The sequence below is a fragment of the Tachyglossus aculeatus genome, chromosome 2, assembly GCF_015852505.1.
Source record: "Tachyglossus aculeatus isolate mTacAcu1 chromosome 2, mTacAcu1.pri, whole genome shotgun sequence".
Lineage (NCBI taxonomy): Eukaryota > Metazoa > Chordata > Mammalia > Monotremata > Tachyglossidae > Tachyglossus > Tachyglossus aculeatus.
This window is the reverse complement of record NC_052067.1, coordinates 21,596,537-21,616,914: the sequence shown is the minus strand read 5'-3', so window position 1 is coordinate 21,616,914 and position 20,378 is coordinate 21,596,537. Positions and strand designations below refer to the sequence as shown.

Here is a 20,378-nt window from a genome sequence, read left to right as displayed (position 1 = left end):
ATGGATTTTCACTCCCTTTAAGAATCTTTTCTAATAGGCAAAAACAAAGTAACTGAAACACAGAAGGAGCTAAAGATGTAAAGATGGATAGGTGAATAAGTCCTTACACATTGCAGTATGCAAACTGAAAAATTTGAAAGTGCTAAGTGCTGAGGTAATAGTTGGAAAGATGGAATCTGGGAATGGGCAAAAATTAATCAGAGAAAGCCTCCTGGGAGACGTGGGTTTTCTTAGTACAGGAGTACTGCACCAAAAAGGTACTCAATACATACTAATCCTAGTATGCTACTACTGGGAAGGCTCTGGATATGAGGAAAGCTGTGGTGTGGTGGATTCAAAGTGGGAGGTAGTTTCAGGCAGGAGGAAGTGTTTGAAAAAAGGGCTGGAATTGAGAGCATAGATTACAAGGCATCATTCCCAAGGATGGTATGCCATAGTTGAATATCATCCACGGTAGGGTTCAGATCAGATTCATGAAAGTGAACATTGTACTTTACACAATAAAGGCATATACTTGAAACCAAGCAAGTAGTCACCCACTTACAATGGTCTTCACATGTGAATGGGGTCGGAGAGACTGGATAGTATTCCCAGAATTGCCATCTATGCACGATCTGGCTCCATAGATCACAGAGATTGGAATGTCTGGGCTCATCTTACCAATTCGTTGGAGCATTGGTCTTTTTGCCCATCCATAGGGAATAGTCATGTTCTTGAAAGCTGTTTCACCACTTACAGTGAAAGAGAGAAGCACAAAAGCGGAGAGGGCATGTTTAATATTAGTGAGACCTTTCACTTTCATCAAGTGCTACAAACATACCTGTGTAAGTTAATGCTAAGCATTAGCAAACCCAGTAATAATTATAATTATGGTATTTCTTAAGTGCTTACTATATGCCAGACACTGTTCTTAAACACTGGATACAAGCAAATCAGATTGGACACAGTCCCTGTCCCATGTGGGGCTCACAGTCTCAATCCCCCATTTTACAGATGAGGTAACAGGCACAGAGAAGTGAATGACTTGCCCAAGGTCACATAACAGACAAGTGGTGGAGCCAGGATTAGAACCCGTGACTTTCCGTCTCCCAGGCCCATGCTCCATCCACTAAGCCATGCTGCTTCTAGGTACAGTACAGTATAACAAGTACAGTATACACATAGAAAATACTGATGGAGGGTACAAAAGCAAGTTAAGACCAGGTGGACGTAAAGTTGCACTGAACCTTAACTAAGAGCCACCTTCAGCCTCCTCTACAATACATCAACTCCTGTAACAAAAGTCCATAAAGGAATCTCTACTGCAGACTTCCACGGTGAGGAAGCACTTTTGTATTTGCATAGTATTTTTGCACCAGTGTGGGGGACACACCCCAAAAACGAAAGCATCATTTCCCACCTCGATCCCCTGATTCTCCTTTGGCAGTGGGAAATCCCAAATCAGTGCCCGGGAAAGAATCCAAACCAAGGCCTCTCCTTGTGAGCACTGGAGCCTAGCTCATTCTTTGGGCCACTGCTGCCACCACTGCTCTTACTGTGGGATTCTGCTTCCCGTCATACGAGTCCTCCTGTTCTCTGTATAATGATGGAATACATGCCAATCGATCGTATTTATTGAGTGCTTACTGTGTGCAGAGCACTGTACTAAATGCTTGGGAGAGTTAGTAGACATTCTCTGCCACAACGAGCTTACAGTCGAGAGCCAAGAGAGTAGCTGTGGTAATCTAGGGCTGGCTGGACAGGCCTCTTTATTAGATTTGTTTGTTTTGTATTTTTGTTTTTATGGTATTTGTTAAGCGCTTATGTAACAGCCACTGTCCTAAGTGTTGCAGTACATACAGGCTAATCAGATTGGACACAGTCCCATAATAATAACAATCATCACCATAATAATCATAATAATGGTATTTGTTTAAGTGCTTATTATGTGCCAAGACTGTTCTAAGTGCTGGGGTAGATACAAGGTAATCAGGTTGTCCCACGTTGGACTCACAGTCTTAATCCCCATTTTACAGATGAGGTAACTGAGGCACCGAGAAGTTAAGCAACTTGCCCAAAGTCACACAGCTGACATGTGGTGGAGCCGGGATTAGAACCCTTGACCTCTGACTCCCAAGCCAGGGCTCCTTCTACTAAGCCATGCTGCTTCCCAGCTTCCCATTGTCCATGTCCCACATGGGGCTCACAGTATTAATCCCCATTTTACAGATGAGGTAACTGAGGCACAGCAAAGTGATATGATTTGCCCAAGGACCCAACAGACAAGTGGCAGTCGGGATTAGAACCCAGGCCCGTGCTCTATCCACTGCTTCTCGAATTGTGTGGTGTTGTTGTGAAGATAGAAACACAAAATGTACAACAACTTTGATGGCCTCAGCCCCCTAAAATGCCAACTACTTTGTGTATTTATGCTGTTGGAACAGAATTTAAAATCCCACACTCACCTGGGTGACTGTACATTACAGTGGTAGATATATTCTGTCACCGTATCATCTTCAAACATTGAGGCATACTTTCGCTTGAAATCAGGCCTTAGACGTTGCATAAGACTTAAACCTGTTAAAAAGGAGATCATATTTTTGTTTTACTGCTAAATCTGAAGGGAAGATTTCAGTATTTGGCACAACAAGATTACTCATTAAGAATGAGGTATTTGTGCTCTGCCCTTTCCCCTGTGAAATCACTACTGCTCTCCTCTCCTCCTAGCCACTGTGTCCGTCCCTCTAGACTATAAGGTCACTGTGGGCAGGGACTATGTGTTTTTACTATTATACTGTACTCTCCCAAGCACTTAGTAAACTGCTTTGCACAGAGTAAGCACTCAATAAATACAGCTGAACAAATGCTCCCAGTCTAGTCCTCCCCCTCTACTCTTTTCCTCTTACCACTTCATCCTCCTTCCTCCAGACTGAAGGAACCTCGAGGGCAGGGATCCCATCTACCAGTTCTACTGTGCTCTGCACACAGTAAGCGCTCAGTAAACATGACTGGTTGGCTGATTTCTCTCATTTGCCTTGTCACACTTTTGGGTGAAGAGACATCAGAGGGTATGGGAATTGCATGATAAGAAAGTAGGGAAGTAAATGACTTAGGAGATGCCTCATAGAGTAGCATTTTAGAACAATAATTGGAGATAGGTTATGAAAAATGACTATTTGAAGACCACAGTACTAGCAAATGAGTTAATTTCATAAGATAGAATGGTAATCCAGATAAGGTAGTACTGACATACTCCAATTAGCTCAAGTGGTTATATGGGGTGAAATAAAGTTAAACCAGTATTATTTCTCATAGGAAATAATGTCAAATGGATTAGTGTTCATGATCCAAAAGATTAACCCATCTAAATATATTAAAAACAATAGTTATATGGTCAAATATTAACATGGATTATGAATTGTGTCTGTGTATAAATATTCATCAGAAAAAAATGGTATGCTAGCATGCTCGAGGTCTCACATACTTGTTTCCAGAGAGCTGTTGAAATGGCTTTTTTAATCTGTACTCAAGTCAAAGTGCTTCAGTAGGGGAAGGGGGAGGGAAAGAGGCAAGGTGAACTGTTCCACACAAGGTATACTCTGCACTGGCTGCATAACTAGAGCATCAATGTTGAAGTGAAAAAGCACTATGAGAAATACTGGTTTTAAAGAAATCCTGGCATTAATATTCAACAGTACAATTGCAAAATAGTACTGACAGTGTTACACCAGGTACACCCTGTAAATGCTGAATTTTTAGCCAGGAAGGCAATAGTAAGTGACATTTACTGCCTGCAGAAAAATATACTTGGGAGAATACACCAGAAGCAAAATATAGGTAATCTACATTTTCCCCCAGAGTAATTTCTAATATATAACCCACAACACTATAAAAAATATTTCAAGAAAAGCTGAGTGACTACTCACCAAAGGGTCCGGCAATTCTGAGTCCCGCTAATGGGTTAAAGGGAGTCAATACGGCACCCAAAGCTTTGATCCAGACCGGAATTGGTCTATCCTGATCGGCATGGTCAGGCCTCTCTGGAAAGCCCCAGGGCTCCACCAAGATAAGATGGCTTACCCTGAGAGAGAAAATTTTATATTTCATTTCCGATGATCAGTCTCAAATCATCAGTATTAAAACTATTTGCTGCTCATATACCGGGTGCAGAACTCTGTACTAGGCATTTGGCAAAATAAATGTTTCAGCATACAAAAAGGTAAATACGCACGTAGTGAAGGTAGTTGGTGAGATGGTATAATCAGGAAGGTGGTTGGGTTTATCAGAAATGAAGTGTGTGTTTTAAAGAGACAAAGACTGGATCTGGATCCAAGGGAGGTGCAGGGGTAACCAATTAACTGGCTACCCAGAAAAACAACCCCCAGAGATTGTTCATGTTGCAAAGTGAAAATTTTGGGGCCTGAGTGATTTTTTGCACTTCTCCTGGGGAGTGGAGACCCAACCAGAATCAATGGAATAACTACAATCTAACTCTATGTTACAAAAAGCATCCCTGCAGATTTGCCACATCATCAGGTTTGAAGAGGATAGTGCAAGTCCAATCTTATTTTGTCTTGGTCTTATGAAAGTCAGGCTACAGGGGAAATAATCAATATTTGACCATAGTCCCATGAAATACAAGGCCTGAGCATCAGAATGACTCACTCTAACTGCTAATTCTGCCATTACCTTGGCTAATCTTTACCAGTGCTGTCTGGCATAAGGCAACTTTGCCAGTGTTTTGGTGGGTTTTTTAAAAAAAATTAGCTCTTTTCAAGTGTGGTTCTAAATAGAAAAGGTTGGTTTTATCTCCAGATGACATGTGTGATTTGCTCAAATGTAGAGGTAGCAAAGAATTGTCATTTAATAAGTATTCCAAACAAGATAAGCAATCTATTAACAAGAGCAAAAAAGGAGTAATTAGATGGCTTTAGTAATAAGAAAATTCTAGGCAATAACTGTTTAAGATTAAAAAAGAGCCCACTAATGTTATATGCTCAACATTAAGATGCTAAGAAAATTAAGTTTGAATTGACACAATTGGACTTTAATATTCATAAATTGACAAGACTTTCACAAAGGCATCTAAAAGGCAGCATTATATAGGAGGAGATGATGCAGTAAAAATAACCTATTTTGAATAGCAGTCACCAACTGTTTTGGTCCCAAAATTAAGTCAAAATAGTTTTTCAAAAGGAAAATAATGCTCTCCTGGATTACAGTTATAACTATAGTTTAAATCATACAATGGCATTTATTGAGTGCTTACTGTATAATAATAATAATGGCATTTGTTAAGCGCTTACTGTCATGTCCCACTGTTGTCATATCCGTACGCACTTTTCTTCCTTATTCCCATCATAATCTACTATTTGGTGATAGTAATAAATAATGATTTTGTAAGGAAAATAATTTTTCAACAAAGCTCAAAGGCAAATATACCCAGTGTTGCTCTCATGGCTGAAAAAGGCTATAGGATCTCCTCCTCACACCCAGGGAGCCAGAATAGTATCCCGTAAACTAGTGCTATTGCAACCTATTGTGGAGGAAATTGGGCCAAGTAATGAGTGACATTCAACATTGTCAGCTGTGTGACTTTGGGCAAGTCACTTAACTTCTCTGGGCCTCAGTTACCTCATCTGTAAAATGGGGATAAAGACTGTGAGCCTCCCATGGGACAACCTGATCACCTTGTAACCTCCCCAGCACTTAGAACAGTGCTTTGCACATAGTAAGCACTTAATAAATGTCATTATTATTATTATTATTATTATGGTAACCTCCCCAGCACTTAAAACAGTGCTTTGCACATAGTAAGCACTTAATAAATGCTATTATTATTATTATTATATGCCAAGCACTGTTCTAAGCACTGGGGGGATACAACGTAATCAGATTGTCCCACGTGCGGCTCACAGTCTTAATCCCCATTTTACAGATGAGGTAACTGAGACACAGAGAAGTTAAGTGATTTGCCCAAGGTCACAGAGCTGTCAATTGGCGTAGCTGGGATTAGAACCCATGACCTCAGACTCCCAAACCCGGGCTCTTTCCACTGAGCCACGCTGCTTCTCTAAGAGCACTGCAGAGCACTGTACTAAACACTTGGAAGCAGCGTGGCGCAGTGGAAAGAGCCCGGGCTTTGGAGTCAGAGGTCATGGGTTCAAACTCCGGCTCCGCCACTTGTCAGCTGTGTGACTTTGGGCAAGTCATTTCACTTCTCTGTGCCTCAGTACCTCATCTGTAAAATGGGGATTAAGACTGTGAGCCCCACGTGGGACAACCTGAACACCTTGTAACCTCCCCAGCGCTTAGAACAGTGCTTTGCACATAGTAAGCGCTTAATAAATGCCATCGTTATTATTATTATTACTAAAAATAGGTACAAAACAAGCAACATAGCACATATTCAATTGAATATCAAAGGCAAAGTATACTAGGAATGAACAAATGTAAATGGGAAACCACAAAGTGGACTTACTCTTCTTCAGTCTTCCCTCCTCCCTACATCATGAAGGGGTAAACCGAAACCTAGCCACTTGGTTTAACATTCCCATCATTTGGAGCAAATAGATTTTGCACTCCTGAACTCGGTTTACCTTAAGGAATTAGCAGCAGATTTACTCATCTAAACTGACGATTCACCAAGTGACAGTGGGGTGTTGTCAGAAATGATCAATCAATCGTATTTATTGAGCATTTACTGTGTGCAGAGCACTGTACTACGTGCTTTGGAAGTACAAGTTGGCAAAATATAGAGACGGTCCCTACCCAACAGTGGGCTCACAGTCTAGAAGGCTTAACAAATGTCATTATTATTATTATTATTATTATTATTATTATTATTATTACTTTTCAAGCGCTTGGGAAGTACAAGCTGGCAACATATAGAGATGGTCCCTACCCAACAGTGGGCTCACAGTCCAGAAGGTTTAACAAAAGCCATTATTATTATTATTATTATTATTAGGAGATTAAATTATCTCCTAAGAGTATATGCTTTGACAAATGGGACAGCAATGGCCAAGTGTTATTAAAAAAAATAGTAATAGTATTTGTGAAGAGCCTGTTTGCCAAACACTGGAAAACAAATATAGATGAAGTAGACCTGGTCCCTGGCCCCCATTGGATTTGTAATTTAAAAAGGAGGGGGGGGGGGTGAGAAGGGTGGATTGATAGGTTTTTCTTCTAAACCAATCTCTTTAAAAAGATAATGTTCTTATTGTAAAAGGAAATATCCAATTTGTAAACAGCCTAGAAAGCTTTTATCAAGATGATCTGATTAAGCCTCACAATGATCTTGAAAGTACCATATCCACAAAATAGAAATAATATTAACAGGCAAAGAAACTGAATTACTTTCTAGGCAAATGCAAGAACTGAATAGAGACAAGAGTCCAGGAAATGAGGCTGGAAGTGTATAGATAAGAGGCAGCATGTTTGACAATAACATCCTACTTTCCTCTAAGTTTTTTAAATGCTGAACTCTATTATTTTTCAACTTTGAAAACTCCAATGTAGGCATATAGCCTCTATAATTTCTTCCCAGTTGGTCCTCCTTGAAATGGTAAAGTGGGAGGCTATAGCATAAGTATGATTTAACTATGCTATCCACATTTTATAATAGTACCTGGTGAATTTAAACAAAGTCAGAAGATAGTAGGAAGTTGGGGGTTGCGGGGGAAGAGGGGAGAGATGAAGTTTTAGCAGCTTAAGTGAGAACCTCCTTGTAGCAGAAAGGAATAAAGGTAAAAGTAAGAGTAGATATAAGATTAAGTTTTAGATAGGAACATATTTTTAAAAGTATTTACTATTTTAGGAGTTTGTATCAAGCTTTCATCTTACTGCTCTCAAAAGGAGATTTAAGATAACTCTCTGCTCATGGCACTTCCATCCACCTTTTCAGAAATCAACACACCCCTGCCAGGATTACTATGGGAATACATCCAGTTGCCTTCAATTAAGGTTTAAGAAAGAAAGGAAAATCTTGCATTCCATTTCATTAACTATTTAAGTAGGTGTCACTCAAAATTGTGAAATTATGACCAATTTGTCAGAATGTAGCGCTTAAAATATTATTTCCCTGCCAAAATATTAATGGGGGAATTATCCAAGCGACTCCTACAGTAAAACACCATAAACAAATTTAATTTAACACTTGGTACTATATTACTATCAAGACAGTGAGAAGCAGCCTGGGAATGCTGCCACAGCATTCTAAACAGATTAGCTTCGTCAGTAAAAGTAGTTTTATAACCTGTCTGCCGATCCATCACAATTGGCTGATTCCTTTGACAGCTAGAGCTGCCTTTATGATTAGGTTCAGAGTTTAGCTTTAGCCAAAAAAAAAATCATATTCCAATGCTCCCCATCATGGGAATCTTCTCTAGTGCAGATACACCTGACAGTTCATTAGACCAAGCTCCTTGAATGTGGAAACTGCTTTTTCTGTAATTCCTCCATAGTATCCAGTACAGTTTTTGGTACTTGGTGAATGATCAGTTAATAACCTTTACTGAATGACTGCATTTTAAATTGCTCAGTTAGTATATTCTGATTGTTCCATGGGTCTGTCTTCCCTATTTAGATTGGAAGCTCCTTGTGGGAGTTCATTGTGTGTTCATTGGTTCTCTTGTAATGACCCTAATGCTTTATTCATTGTAAGCATCTATGACATGTTATTAAAAAAACACATCTTCCTCAAGTTATTCTATAGACTAAGGTAAGGAGGGCCTTGTCAAGAGGATATAGGAATGGCATGAGGCATAAACAAGAACAAAACCCTCCTGTAGAGTACCCTAACTCCCTTACTTAGTGGGGTTTTGAAGCCCTAATCAGCCCCTTCATTCATTCATTGTCGTATTTATTGAGCGCTTACTGTGTGCAGAGCACTGTACTAAGCACTTGGGAAGTACATGTTGGCAACATATAAAGACGGTCCCTACCCAACAACAGGCTTCCTTTTCTCATCTTCTGCTACAGGTGAACTATAGGAAGAAGCTGCTCAACAGGCTAATAAAACTGTAACAGATTCTGCAAGGCTACTCTGGCAGCGGGAAAATGAGGACAAATCTAAGCCAGAGGGAAAAAGCTGGACACTTCACGTTTCAGAAAATTCCCCTGATTTAAAGACGTCAAAGGAAGATGGAGTAGATAAGCCAAGTAGGTAACTTTGCATAATTTAAAAAAAAATCTATTTAGGACAGCATATCAAGTGAAGAATGTGTAGGTATTGGCTTGTTTTTCTACCCTCATGTCTTCCTGCAGGTGGATCTTGTGTCTGGGGGTTCATATGTTCATGCAATCTGAGAACTTAATCCCCCACCCCCATTTACTCATTTACTCATGACTTCGTCAACATGATTTTAACTAACCCTGGATGGGGTTTTCTAAGAATGCAATTACGTTAGACAGGGAGACATGGATGAGGTCAACTTCTCAGTCACAGGATGTACAGCCATGTTCCCTTTGACACTACCACCCTTCCCTTTCTCCCCACCCCAACATGTGCTTATTGCATTGTACTCTCCCAAGCACTTAGTACAGTGCTCTGTGCACAGTAAGTACTTAATATGATTGACTGACTGACGTGAAAGTGGTTCCCTGCTGGCAGGGAAAGAAGAAAATGTTTTAAAAATTCAGTACATGGACAGCATAAAAACAGGGGTTACTTACTGTAACTTGAGTTCTCCAAAGCTATGTAGACACCATAGGTGCTCTCGGGGCTCATCCTTAAAAAAGCTGGAGGGGTCAACAATAGCCTGACCAGGAGGTATCTAGGCTTCCACCCTTCCCATGACCCAACTGAAGCCACCCTCACTCCCCTCCAGTTTCCTGACAGAGCCTGAATCCTGCAGGAGAGAACACAAGAGGGAAAAAAAAAAGCATCGCCCTCGAGAAAAAGAGGGGAAAGGAAGGCAGATGTGAACACCTGGGGAAGCCACACACCTTTGAAGAAGTCGGGTTACATTAACGAACCCTTGCTTCTTCAGTGGTAGACAAGAGACTTTGGGTCGCAGCCAGTGGAGTCCCTGGTCCCATGAAGGAAATGGGATTGAGGTTACTGAAACAAGTACTCCTAAAACAGGTATCTGTTTTAGCCATGCCCAAGCAATAACGCCTGACAAAGGTTAAGCACTGTGGATCACACGACTGTCCTGCAGATTTCTTTTATCAGGACATTCCTCAAGACCATCATGGTGGTGGCTCACCCAATGGAGAGGGCGAGATTGATCCTGGGAGGGAGAGTCCTGCCAACTCTTTAACAAACAACTGTCCTCTTCAAAATGGCCTCCCCAGTGAAGGATAGATCCCAGAAGACAGTTGTGTACTGATCCTGAATATTCTGGGTGATCCTGATCACAAAGGACCATACTACTAACATGAAGAGTTGTAGGATATGAAAAAAAACCCCACAAGATGATTTTCCGCTTTATATGAAAATCAGAGACCACCTTGAGGGAGCCTGGGTGGATATTCGGGAGATCCTGGTAAGGAACAGAGAGGGAAGAAAACAGGATGGGAAAGGTGAGAAGGGAAAAAAGAATTGGTCGGTCACCAGTTCCTGAAGGTCACCTATGTTTTGGACAGAAGTACTGACCATGAAATCAGAGGCCCCTTCAGGTAGGTTACTTTGAAAAGCTTATTCTTTAAGGGCTTGAACAAAAGCTCGTTCAAGTTGGGAAAAATTATGTTGGTGCCCCAAGGGGTTAGGGGATTCTGATAGGTGGCTTCAGCATAAACAGGTCCTAAAGTACTGTGCTGGCTTACCCAGAAGAACATTAAATGCTGAGTTGGCTAACAGATCTAATCTAATGGAGGTCTACTTGAAGCGGCCCAGCCCAGGTGAAAATTTGTTCAGAATTATACAGTAGGATTGACATTTAGAGGCTAGTACTAAAGGGAGCTGTGCTCACTTCTGCCGAGAGGCAAGTCCTGGGGTCAACTGCCCAGGCGTCAACAAGATCCTAGACATGTCGTTGGACAGACAGTGTGACCACTTTTACCTGCTCTGGGGCTAGGCTGCAAATATCCTCACCTGCATGTCAGGGTGGAATTCAGCCTCTGCCTTGGATGAACAGATAGAGGATGTTGTCCAGAGGCAGCTTATGCCCAGCTCCACTATGTGGGTTCACTTCTGCTTGACCCCAGGGGAGTATTCCCCACTGGGTGTCTCAGTTCTGCTCAGGCATTACAAGAAGAGAATGAAGTGTGTATATGTGAAATGATTCCTCCTCCTTTCCCTGGGGCATTTGCCATCCCTGCCTCTGCAGTTCTCTGGAGCTGATGGTCGTTCTCTTGTGGTCCCCAGAGGCAGTAGCCCCTGCTGCACAGCCCAAAGACTGATGCCGCACTCGGTGAGATCTAGGGCTGTGACTCCGTTTTAATGTTCCTTCGTGGCAACTAAGAGGTTGACAGTTAAGCCTGATTTTCTACTGCCCAGTAGACTCATTTCTTCTTTATATAGAATATGGTGGGTTTTTCTTCATTCTGGCTAAGAGTGAACTAGTTCCAAACTGCTGGGTTTTCAGAACCACTCATCTCCAAGACAACTCTGTACCATTTTAACCCAGGGGGCACATTTATAGTTGAACTAATGTTAGGAAACCATGTGGCCTAGTGGATAGAGCACGGGCCTGAGAGTCAGAGGACCTGGGTTCTAATCCAGACTCCACCACTTGCCTGTTGTGTGAAGTTGGGCAAGTACCTTCTCTTCTCTGTGCCTCTGATTCCTCATTTGTAAAATGGGGACTAAATCCCATTCCTTCCTAGTTAGACTATGAGCCCATTTGGGCCAGGGACTGTGCCCAACTTGTATCTACCCCAATGCTTTGCAGAGTGCTTGCCACACAGTAAGCACTTAATACTATTATTAAGTAGGTTTTGGCCATCCTGAGGCCCAAGAGAGGAAGACTTTGGATCATGGGGCCTAGTTCTGTGACTGGACTGAGGACCCTTCCTGAGCTCCCACAGTACAAAGGGAAGGAAACACATTTCCCAGTCAGTGGCCCCAGGAGCCTATGACTACACTATAAGGGGGCAAATACACACACCCCGAGGCCCTGTGGCTTCATCAGGGTCCTGTCAGATACCTTTATTATATGAAATAATGAACCCTCTTTATTAAAGAGATGGAGAAACTTTTAAGGGCATCAATTGGCAAGGGGAGCAGGGGGAGGGAGAGCTGGAAGTGCTGGCCAAATTAGGGAAGAAGGAGGGAATTTTGGTGCTGGCTCCCTCCAATCACTCCTACACTGTGTGGTAATATGAGTAATACATCACGTCTTTACCTAAGTTGGACATGGTGGCCCTAAAGGTGTAGTGAATAAAACCCTTATTAATCATGTAAGTGTGTGGGGGGGGGCGGGGGGGCGCATAATAACCTCCACAACCTACATCAAAATTGGCTGGAGGATTGCCCAGCATGTTGTCAGAAAACAGAAATGGAAGGGAAAGGCACTGGCCTCTCTCAGATCATGAGAGAGACAAAGGCAGGTTTCCTTCTGGTAGAACTGTTTAGCACTCAGGGAAGCAGTCATTCATTCACTCAATTGTATTTATTGAGCGCTTACTGTGTGCAGAGCACTGATAAAGCAATTGGGAAGTACAAGTTGGCAACATATAAAGACGGTTCCTACCCAACAACGGGCTCACAGTCACTTAAGCTTTCTAAGGATGACTGCCAAAGGTATCAGAGCAGCTTTCGGAATGATCGCCTGGGCTGTCCCTCAAATATTTACATTCTACATAGGTGGATAAGAGAATTATAGCACAGCCAACTAGAAAACCAAGAGAAGCAGTGGGAAGGGGAGGAGATTAAATGACCTTTTGTTCCCAAGATTATTTTCCTCTCATGCAGCCTTGTGAAAGCGACAGTGCATTTAATGTGTGCCTTGTATATTTGTCAATGAAAACCTCTAGAGGTAAACATTTTCAGACCATGCAAGTACAGTTAGGCTTTTGATCCAGAGATTCTCTGCTCTGAACAAGAACAATTATTTTCAAAATAACTACAACAGATCTAACCCACAAGATATGTATGCTTCTAAAAAGTAGTTTATGGGAAGGATAAAGTCAGAAACAGAAAAAGATGCCACAGTGTTTTGTAGAAAAGAGAAGAGCGACTAAGTTTTGCAAAACAAGAGTTATGGATAAATATGATCTGGATTTGATCCTGTTGTTCCCTGAGGAGGTTCACTTATAAAATATAAAAGGAGTTTATATGGTAGAAAGTCAGTTTTACCTTTGCATGCCACCTGTTAAATATATCAGCGTAACACAGTCATGCAGAATAGCTCCATTTTGGCAGAAAGTAAGAGTACTTGGGCTGCCCTGAATTCCCAACAGTTCAAGAAATTTAGAAGATTTGAACCAATCCATTTGAGTTTTACCAAAAGGCTATTAGGGAGAGATGGGAGGAAGATCACAAGAAACACAAGTGCTACGCTTGGTGGTAAAGCCACAAAAATAGTTTTATTCACCAATTAAAATGCCATTTTGAGGACAGTAACTAAGAGCAGTTAAGATTCAATTATACCAGAGAAAAATTCATTTGAAACGATTTACAAAAGCCTTACGGTTTACTTACCTTCAGACAAATGATAAACCTTTCCTTCCTTTGTTGCTGAATTGTACTTTCCAAGCGCTTAGTACAGTGCTCTGCACACAATAAGCACTCAATAAATATGATTGATTCCTTACACTTCTGTCTCACTAAAGACCTCACTGTAAGGATTGGTTGTTGATGTTTCTTTAATAACTCCCTAGTTTTGCACAACCAGAATACCTTATGCTTCCTCTGAAATAGTCCAATTTGCACTGTACTACAGTCTATGCTGCAAAGAGAGAAGCAGCTATAATAATAATAATAATAATGATGATGATGATGGCATTTATTAAGCACTTACTATGTGTAAAGCACTGTTCTAAGCACTGGGAAGGTTACAAGGTGATCAGGTTGTCCCACGTGGGGCTCACAGTCTTACTCCCCAATTTACAGATGAGGTAACAGGCACAGAGAAGTTAAGTGACTTGCCCAAAGTCACACAGATGACAAGTGATGGAGGCAGAATTTGAACCCATGACTTCTGACTCCAAAGCCCATGCTCTTTCCACTGAACCATGCTGCTTCTTCGCTGCTATCCAATGCACTTGTGGGCAGAGAATGCGTCTCACTGTACTCTTCCAAGTGTTTAGTACAGTGTGCTGCAGACATTCAGCACTCAGTAAATACCACTGATTGATTGATTCACAGCTACTAACCTCACTTACCTTGATGGATATTTTAGTGAATAAGCAGCAGCCAGGAATCCACCCAAGTTGTGCCCAAGTAAGATCATTTTGTCCAAGCCTACTGCACACCTCCATTCTTCAATTGTTTCCACAAACTGGTTCTCCGCTTCCTCTGCATCCGTGTCAAACGGTGGCCTACTACTCCTTCCAAATCCCAACAGGTCAAAGGCATACACGGGTCTATCTTGGCAAAGATCTCCAAAGTTTAGTGCCCAGAGTCCAACCCCGCCTCCAAAGCCATGGAGAAGAACAAGTGGAGTTTTATCTGAAAGGCTTTGAGAAAATTTCAGCGTCCATATTTTATTTCCATTGGATATGAAGACAGCTTCTTTGCTGTATGTGTCAGGGACACCTAAACAAAACAGAAAACAGGGTCATACGTTCTCCTCAGCGTAACGCTACTACTTCAGTGCATCCTCAACCCTTGGTAAGCAGGATCATTTTAAACCAGAGATTTCCTCCAATTTACAAGTGCAAACAAAAATCTGATGAGTAAGATTTAAGTGCTTCAGCCAAGTGTTCACAAAACGTTAATTTCCAATTTGGCTAGATTCAGAACAATCTTGGTTTCACAACCATCAGTAGTGACTTTGCTCTTCACTCTGTTCCCTGGGGGATTATACCTGGACCATAAAATTGGATCCAGCCTAGGCCAATAATTTGTTCCTGAACCCTGAAAGTTCCTAGCATTGCCATAATAACTTCTTAATTAATGAAAGTGAAAATTGACTCAACACTCCCTGACTTTATCAGTTGATTTACAATACAGGGGAATGATGGTGTTCTAACTCACTTGATACTGGACTAGCAATCCAAAGCAGTTTGAATAAACTCTCTCAAAATTTACCATAGATTTTTTAATGGACATAAAATGATAGACAGTGAGAAACAAATCCTGCAGCTCCCTCCGCTTTCCTGCCAACAGCATCAGATCAGTCTTTGAAAGTTCTGTACAAATAAAATGCTGATTTTAATTGCACTACGAAATGGTAACTAAACAATACAGGTAGAGTCAGGATCTGGCTTAGTCACATGGGGCCTGTTCACACTTCACTGCCCAACTTATGACATCTCATGCCAAATATATTTTCAGTTTATGCACCCTAAACCCCCTAACACAGATATGTATGAATGCATGAGCATTTGCTATGTGAGCACTGGAGGGAATTCACACCATTCACTTTGACCAGAAAGGCAGTTTATTAGAGTGAAATTGCCTAATTTTAGAAGGATACTCCCCTTCAAAGGGCATTAAGCACACTTGCAAAATGCAATAGTTTATTCTGTTTGCTTAAAAAAAAAATCCACATCATGCTGGAACGTGCTGTCATGGTGATTTCAACTGCCGCATAAAACAATTTGGGAAAGCAGTGTTGTTAATCCAATGTAAAACTTTAAGCAATTAGGGTGGGACAGACACTAGGACACCCCACCAGCCCTAGCTTGCTAATGGCACAGAAGAATATTTTGTAAACATCTACACCTTCGAGAAATCTCACCTTGTTGTGTCAGGACAAACCAATTTATTGCATTTGTTTTAATGCAGTATACATTTTGTTTGGATTCAGGCATTGGGGAGGAAAAAATAACTTACACTTTAAAATTTTCTCTTCGGCTTCTCTAAGCAATGATCTAGATGTAGGACACCATGTAGGAAGCCAACCAGTTAGCCATCCTGACCTACAGTATTCAAAATAGAAAATGCAAATTAACTCCAGTTTGAGGAAATGGATTGAGCATCATTTCTGCTAGAAGCAACAGTGATTATCGTATCAATCACTACCAAGTAATATCGGGTCCCATCGTGTACATGTTGCATGGTCTTCTGTGACCATGTTTTCTATTTTAGATGCAGCAAAATCAATATTCCGCACATGTAGTTGCAGAGACAAGAAAAGAGAGGAAGGCAAAGGAAAAAAAAAAATCAGTGGCACCATTGAGAAAGTTTACTTTGTGGGGGGACAAGGGGGTAAGAGGCCACCAGTGTACAAAAGGGAGATGGTTAGCCAAAATAAATAGAGTCTCCCAGCACTCAACATCAATAGGACAAAAAAACTCCCCAAACCTCAAAAAAACATAGCACTACATAGAATTGCTTCACTGTGAATTTTTACAAGAAAACATGCAGACCTGATATTTGTAATGACAGGTCCAAGGCTGGATGGTAAAGGCACTGACAGGACTTCAACCAAGGGTCGGTACTTGCACCCCCAACCCCCTGCCCAAGGGATAGTGTAGGATTTCTATCATTAAATCTCCATCCCTTCCCCTACACTGACTTGGGCACCCTACCGGTGCACAGGGTCACTCAGCCATCTCCCCACTCCAGAGGCGCTTAGTGCAGCACACAGTAAGCACTCAAAAAACACCACTGATCACCTGACATCCTCAGAGACCCTGGCCTGCTGCGGGAAGGGACTCGCGAGCCACCGCAGTGCAGAGAGATGAAAGTTGGGCTCTGGAGCAAAGTCACAAATTCACAAACTCGGTACGGGTATGGTTTTTAAAACCTATGCATTCCTTGCAACAGTCCTGTATCTCTTCAGCCAATGACAGACTCATTCCTCAACTCAGCTTTAGTGGTCAATTCATTCAGCAAATACCTGCAGGATCACTGCAATAAGTAAAATGATAACCTTGCATTAAAGAAGACGCCCAAGTATGACTAAGATCTTCAAATGCCATGGTTTCATAAAGACAACTTGTACATTATTAAAATAGTGGATTTTAAATTCAGTTTTTAAAGGTAATGTAATCAGAGGCCCTTTCTTGATTTGCATAGGCTAGGGCTGGCCAGAGAGCTCTGAGCCATGGCTAAGGGGGCTGGTGGTGGGGAGGTTGGTGGAAGGGGAAGGGTTTCCTCCTTGGCGTAGGGGATAAAGCCCAGTCCTGGGAGCCAGAAGGTCATGGGTTCTAATCCAAGCCCCACCTCTTGTCTGCTGGGTGACCCTGGGCAAGTCACTTTACTTCTCTGTGCCTCAGTTATCTCATCTGTATAATGGGGATTGAGATTATGAGCCCCGTGGGGTGGGGGCTATGTCCAACCCAATTTGCTTCTATCCACCCCAGCGCTTAGTACAGTGCCTGGCACCTAGCAAGCACTTAAGTACCACAATTATTAATTATTAAAAGAAATGGGCCCAAGAATGCTGCAGCAGAGCCAGCAAAATAACTGGCCGTACAGAGCCCGTGGCCCTGCCACAACTGCCTCACTTTCTAGGATTTGTTCACAAGTGATTCTTTTACCCTCTCCCTGCATATATCTATGCTGGCCAGCCAAGGATTAGTTAGTCCAATTTTTCCTGCCGTTCATTCTGTGAAGTTAAGCAAAAAGTCAATCCCTTCCAGACTTTTCCCCGCCCAGACAACATACAATAATATTGATGACTTAAAAGGAAAAAAACTGTAAATAGATTTATCACCAATGACAATTAGGAAGTTAACAGCCACACTGGCATTAGAAAGCAGCAAAGTTCACAGCTCATGCTGACAGAATTGCAATACAGTAGTCTACCAGTCAACATACAATTCGAGGAAAATATAAAGGTGTGTACATAAGAGTTGGGGCTGTGCAGGGTGGGTATCAAAGTGCTCAGTGAGTTTGGATGTAAGCACACTGGCTATGCATACAATTCGAGGAAAATATAAAGGTGTGTACATAAGGTGTGTATATATGTATATATGTTTGTACATATTTATTACTCTATTTATTTATTTATTTATTTTACTTGTACATATCTATTCTATTTATTTTATTTTGTTAGTATGTTTGTTTTTTTTTTCTCTGTCTCCCCCTTTTAGACTGTGAGCCCACTGTTGGGTAGGGACTGTCTCTATATGTTGCCAATTTGTACTTCCCAAGCGCTTAGTACAGTGCTCTGCACATAGTAAGCACTCAATAAATATGATTGATGGATTGATCGATAAGAGTTGGGGCTGTGCAGGGTGAGTATCAAAGTGCTCAGTGAGTTTGGATGTAAGCACACTGGCTATGCAAAAGGGAGGGAGAGTGGGATGGGGAGATTCCTGGAAGAGGTGAGATAATATAAACAATGATAGTGGCATTTGTTAAGTATTGTATTACGTTCTGGGTGTAGATATAAGTTAGGCCAGACAGAGTCCCTGACTCATATGGGGCTCACAATCTAAGTAGGAGGGAGAACTGGTATTTAATCCCCATTCTGCAGATGAGGAAACAAACACGCTCTTCCAGCGAGGGCCTGAAACCAAAAGGAAGGAAAAGTTCATCAGGAAAAACATCGACTAAACTGCGTTCTGCTTGATTTCCAGTAGACTTCTGAGAAGGGACAAAAGACGCATCATCAACAAAACCAGAGCTAATGAAAGCAAGCAAAATACATGGTTGAATACATCAAGGAAACATTTTTGGGGGCGGGGGAGTCCCTCCAGTCCACCAGTCTTCCAACTTTCCGGCTGCTGTCCACTCTCTCACCCACATCCAACCTCACCTTATCTCTCCCCCTCCTTATTTCTGGCCAACTCTACTTCTTATTAGAAACTGCAACAGTGGCACTTTCAGGAGCATTTTGGTTGCTCAGAACTTGAAGAATGGCTGATCTGTGGGCCACATTTTTAAAGTGGAACTTCCACTGACTGGGCTAGTGGAGTGAAGGTGTGGTATGGTGGAGATAGATGGTTCTTGCTAATCGGTCCTGGCAACTGGAATCTATTTTAAGCCCGTAGTAATCAAGAGTTATTTACTGAGCATCTACCGTAAGCAGAGTACTGGTCAAAGCACTTGGGAGAGTATGAAAGAATTAGACATGATCTAGTCCTCAAGGATCATACAGTCTAGAAGGAGAGATACAGATGGGAGAAAGTAGTGGAGTATAGCAATGGTGTACATATATCATCATCATCATCATCAATCGTATTTATTGAGCGCTTACTATGTGCAGAGCACTGTACTAAGCGCTTGGGAAGTACAAGTTAGTCATTCAATCATTCAGTTTTATTTATTGAGCATGCACTGTACTAAGTGCTTGGGAGAGTACAACTACTAATGGACACATTCCGTGCCAACAATGAGTTCACAGTCTAGAGGTGGAGACAGACATTAATATACATAAATTACAAATATATACATATATGTGCTGTGGGGATTCCAGATGCAGAAGGGGGTGGGAGAAGAGGAGAGGAGGGCTTAGTCAGGGGGGAAAAAATGTGCCTACAATAAGGCTTTGAAGTGGGAGAGTTACTGTTAGTGGGAGGGAATCCCAGAGCATACACAAGAGCCGTGATTCTCCATTGGGACTTCAAGAGTGGTGGTGGCCCCAGTTACGCCAGGGAGACTGCTCCAACGTCACCCTAGGCAGCAGGATGAAATAATGTCATATGCCACATGGGAGTGTGCAGAGGCCTCCTGCAAAATCCATTAGTCCAGGGCCCACGTTGGGGTCGGGGAAGCTTACGTGGTCCTGACTGCAATAATGGAGAACAGGGATAAAAATAATAATAATAATGATGGCATTTATTAAGCACTTACTATGTGCAAAGCACCGTTCTAAGTGCTGGGGAGGTTAACAAGGTGATCAGGTTGTCCCACGGGGGGCTCACAGTCTTCATCCCCATTTTTCCTGATGAGGGAACTGAGGCCCAGAGAAGTTAAGTGACTTGCCCAAAGTCACACAGCTGACAAGTGGCGGAGTCGGGATTTGAACCCATGATCTGACTCCAAAGCCCGGGCTCTTTTCCACTGAGCCACGCTGCTTCTCTAAGCTATCCCTTGTTGGGAATACTACAGGAAATGAAAACAACCTGATTTTAGCTAAAAATTTCAACATCCTCCCCACCTATCAAAAAGGGAAGCCCATTACCCCTACCTCATTAGACTACAAGGGGTTGAGACATGCGTGGCCACCACTGATAAAATAGAGCTACTGAGAAAACTGCAGAGGCAGAAAATGAGTAGTGTTTCCTTTTAAATTACAGTCAGCTGCAACGGTAGAAAGCTGTTTACAAGGCTCGAGTAGTCAAAACTTACGTTTTGAAAAATCCAGTATAATTTTCCAAATAATTTAAGCATTTATAACAAGCTGTTTAGACCTAATGTACCATTTACCCAGCTATCTCTGTATACAAAAATA

At 41.9% G+C, this 20,378-nt stretch overlaps 1 protein-coding gene across 1 annotated transcript in view; it reads right to left on the bottom strand.

Moving 5' to 3' along the window:
- ABHD5 (abhydrolase domain containing 5, lysophosphatidic acid acyltransferase) overlaps positions 1-20,378 on the bottom strand; it is a 43,080-nt gene that overhangs the window by 2,592 nt on the left and 20,110 nt on the right. The window contains exons 2-6 of the mRNA XM_038741648.1: positions 15,866-15,951; positions 14,251-14,623; positions 3,906-4,060; positions 2,445-2,556; positions 545-731 (exon numbers count right to left, since the gene is read on the bottom strand). Coding sequence (XP_038597576.1) covers positions 545-731; positions 2,445-2,556; positions 3,906-4,060; positions 14,251-14,623; positions 15,866-15,951 — 913 coding nt within the window. The remainder of the gene's footprint in view (positions 1-544; positions 732-2,444; positions 2,557-3,905; positions 4,061-14,250; positions 14,624-15,865; positions 15,952-20,378) is intronic.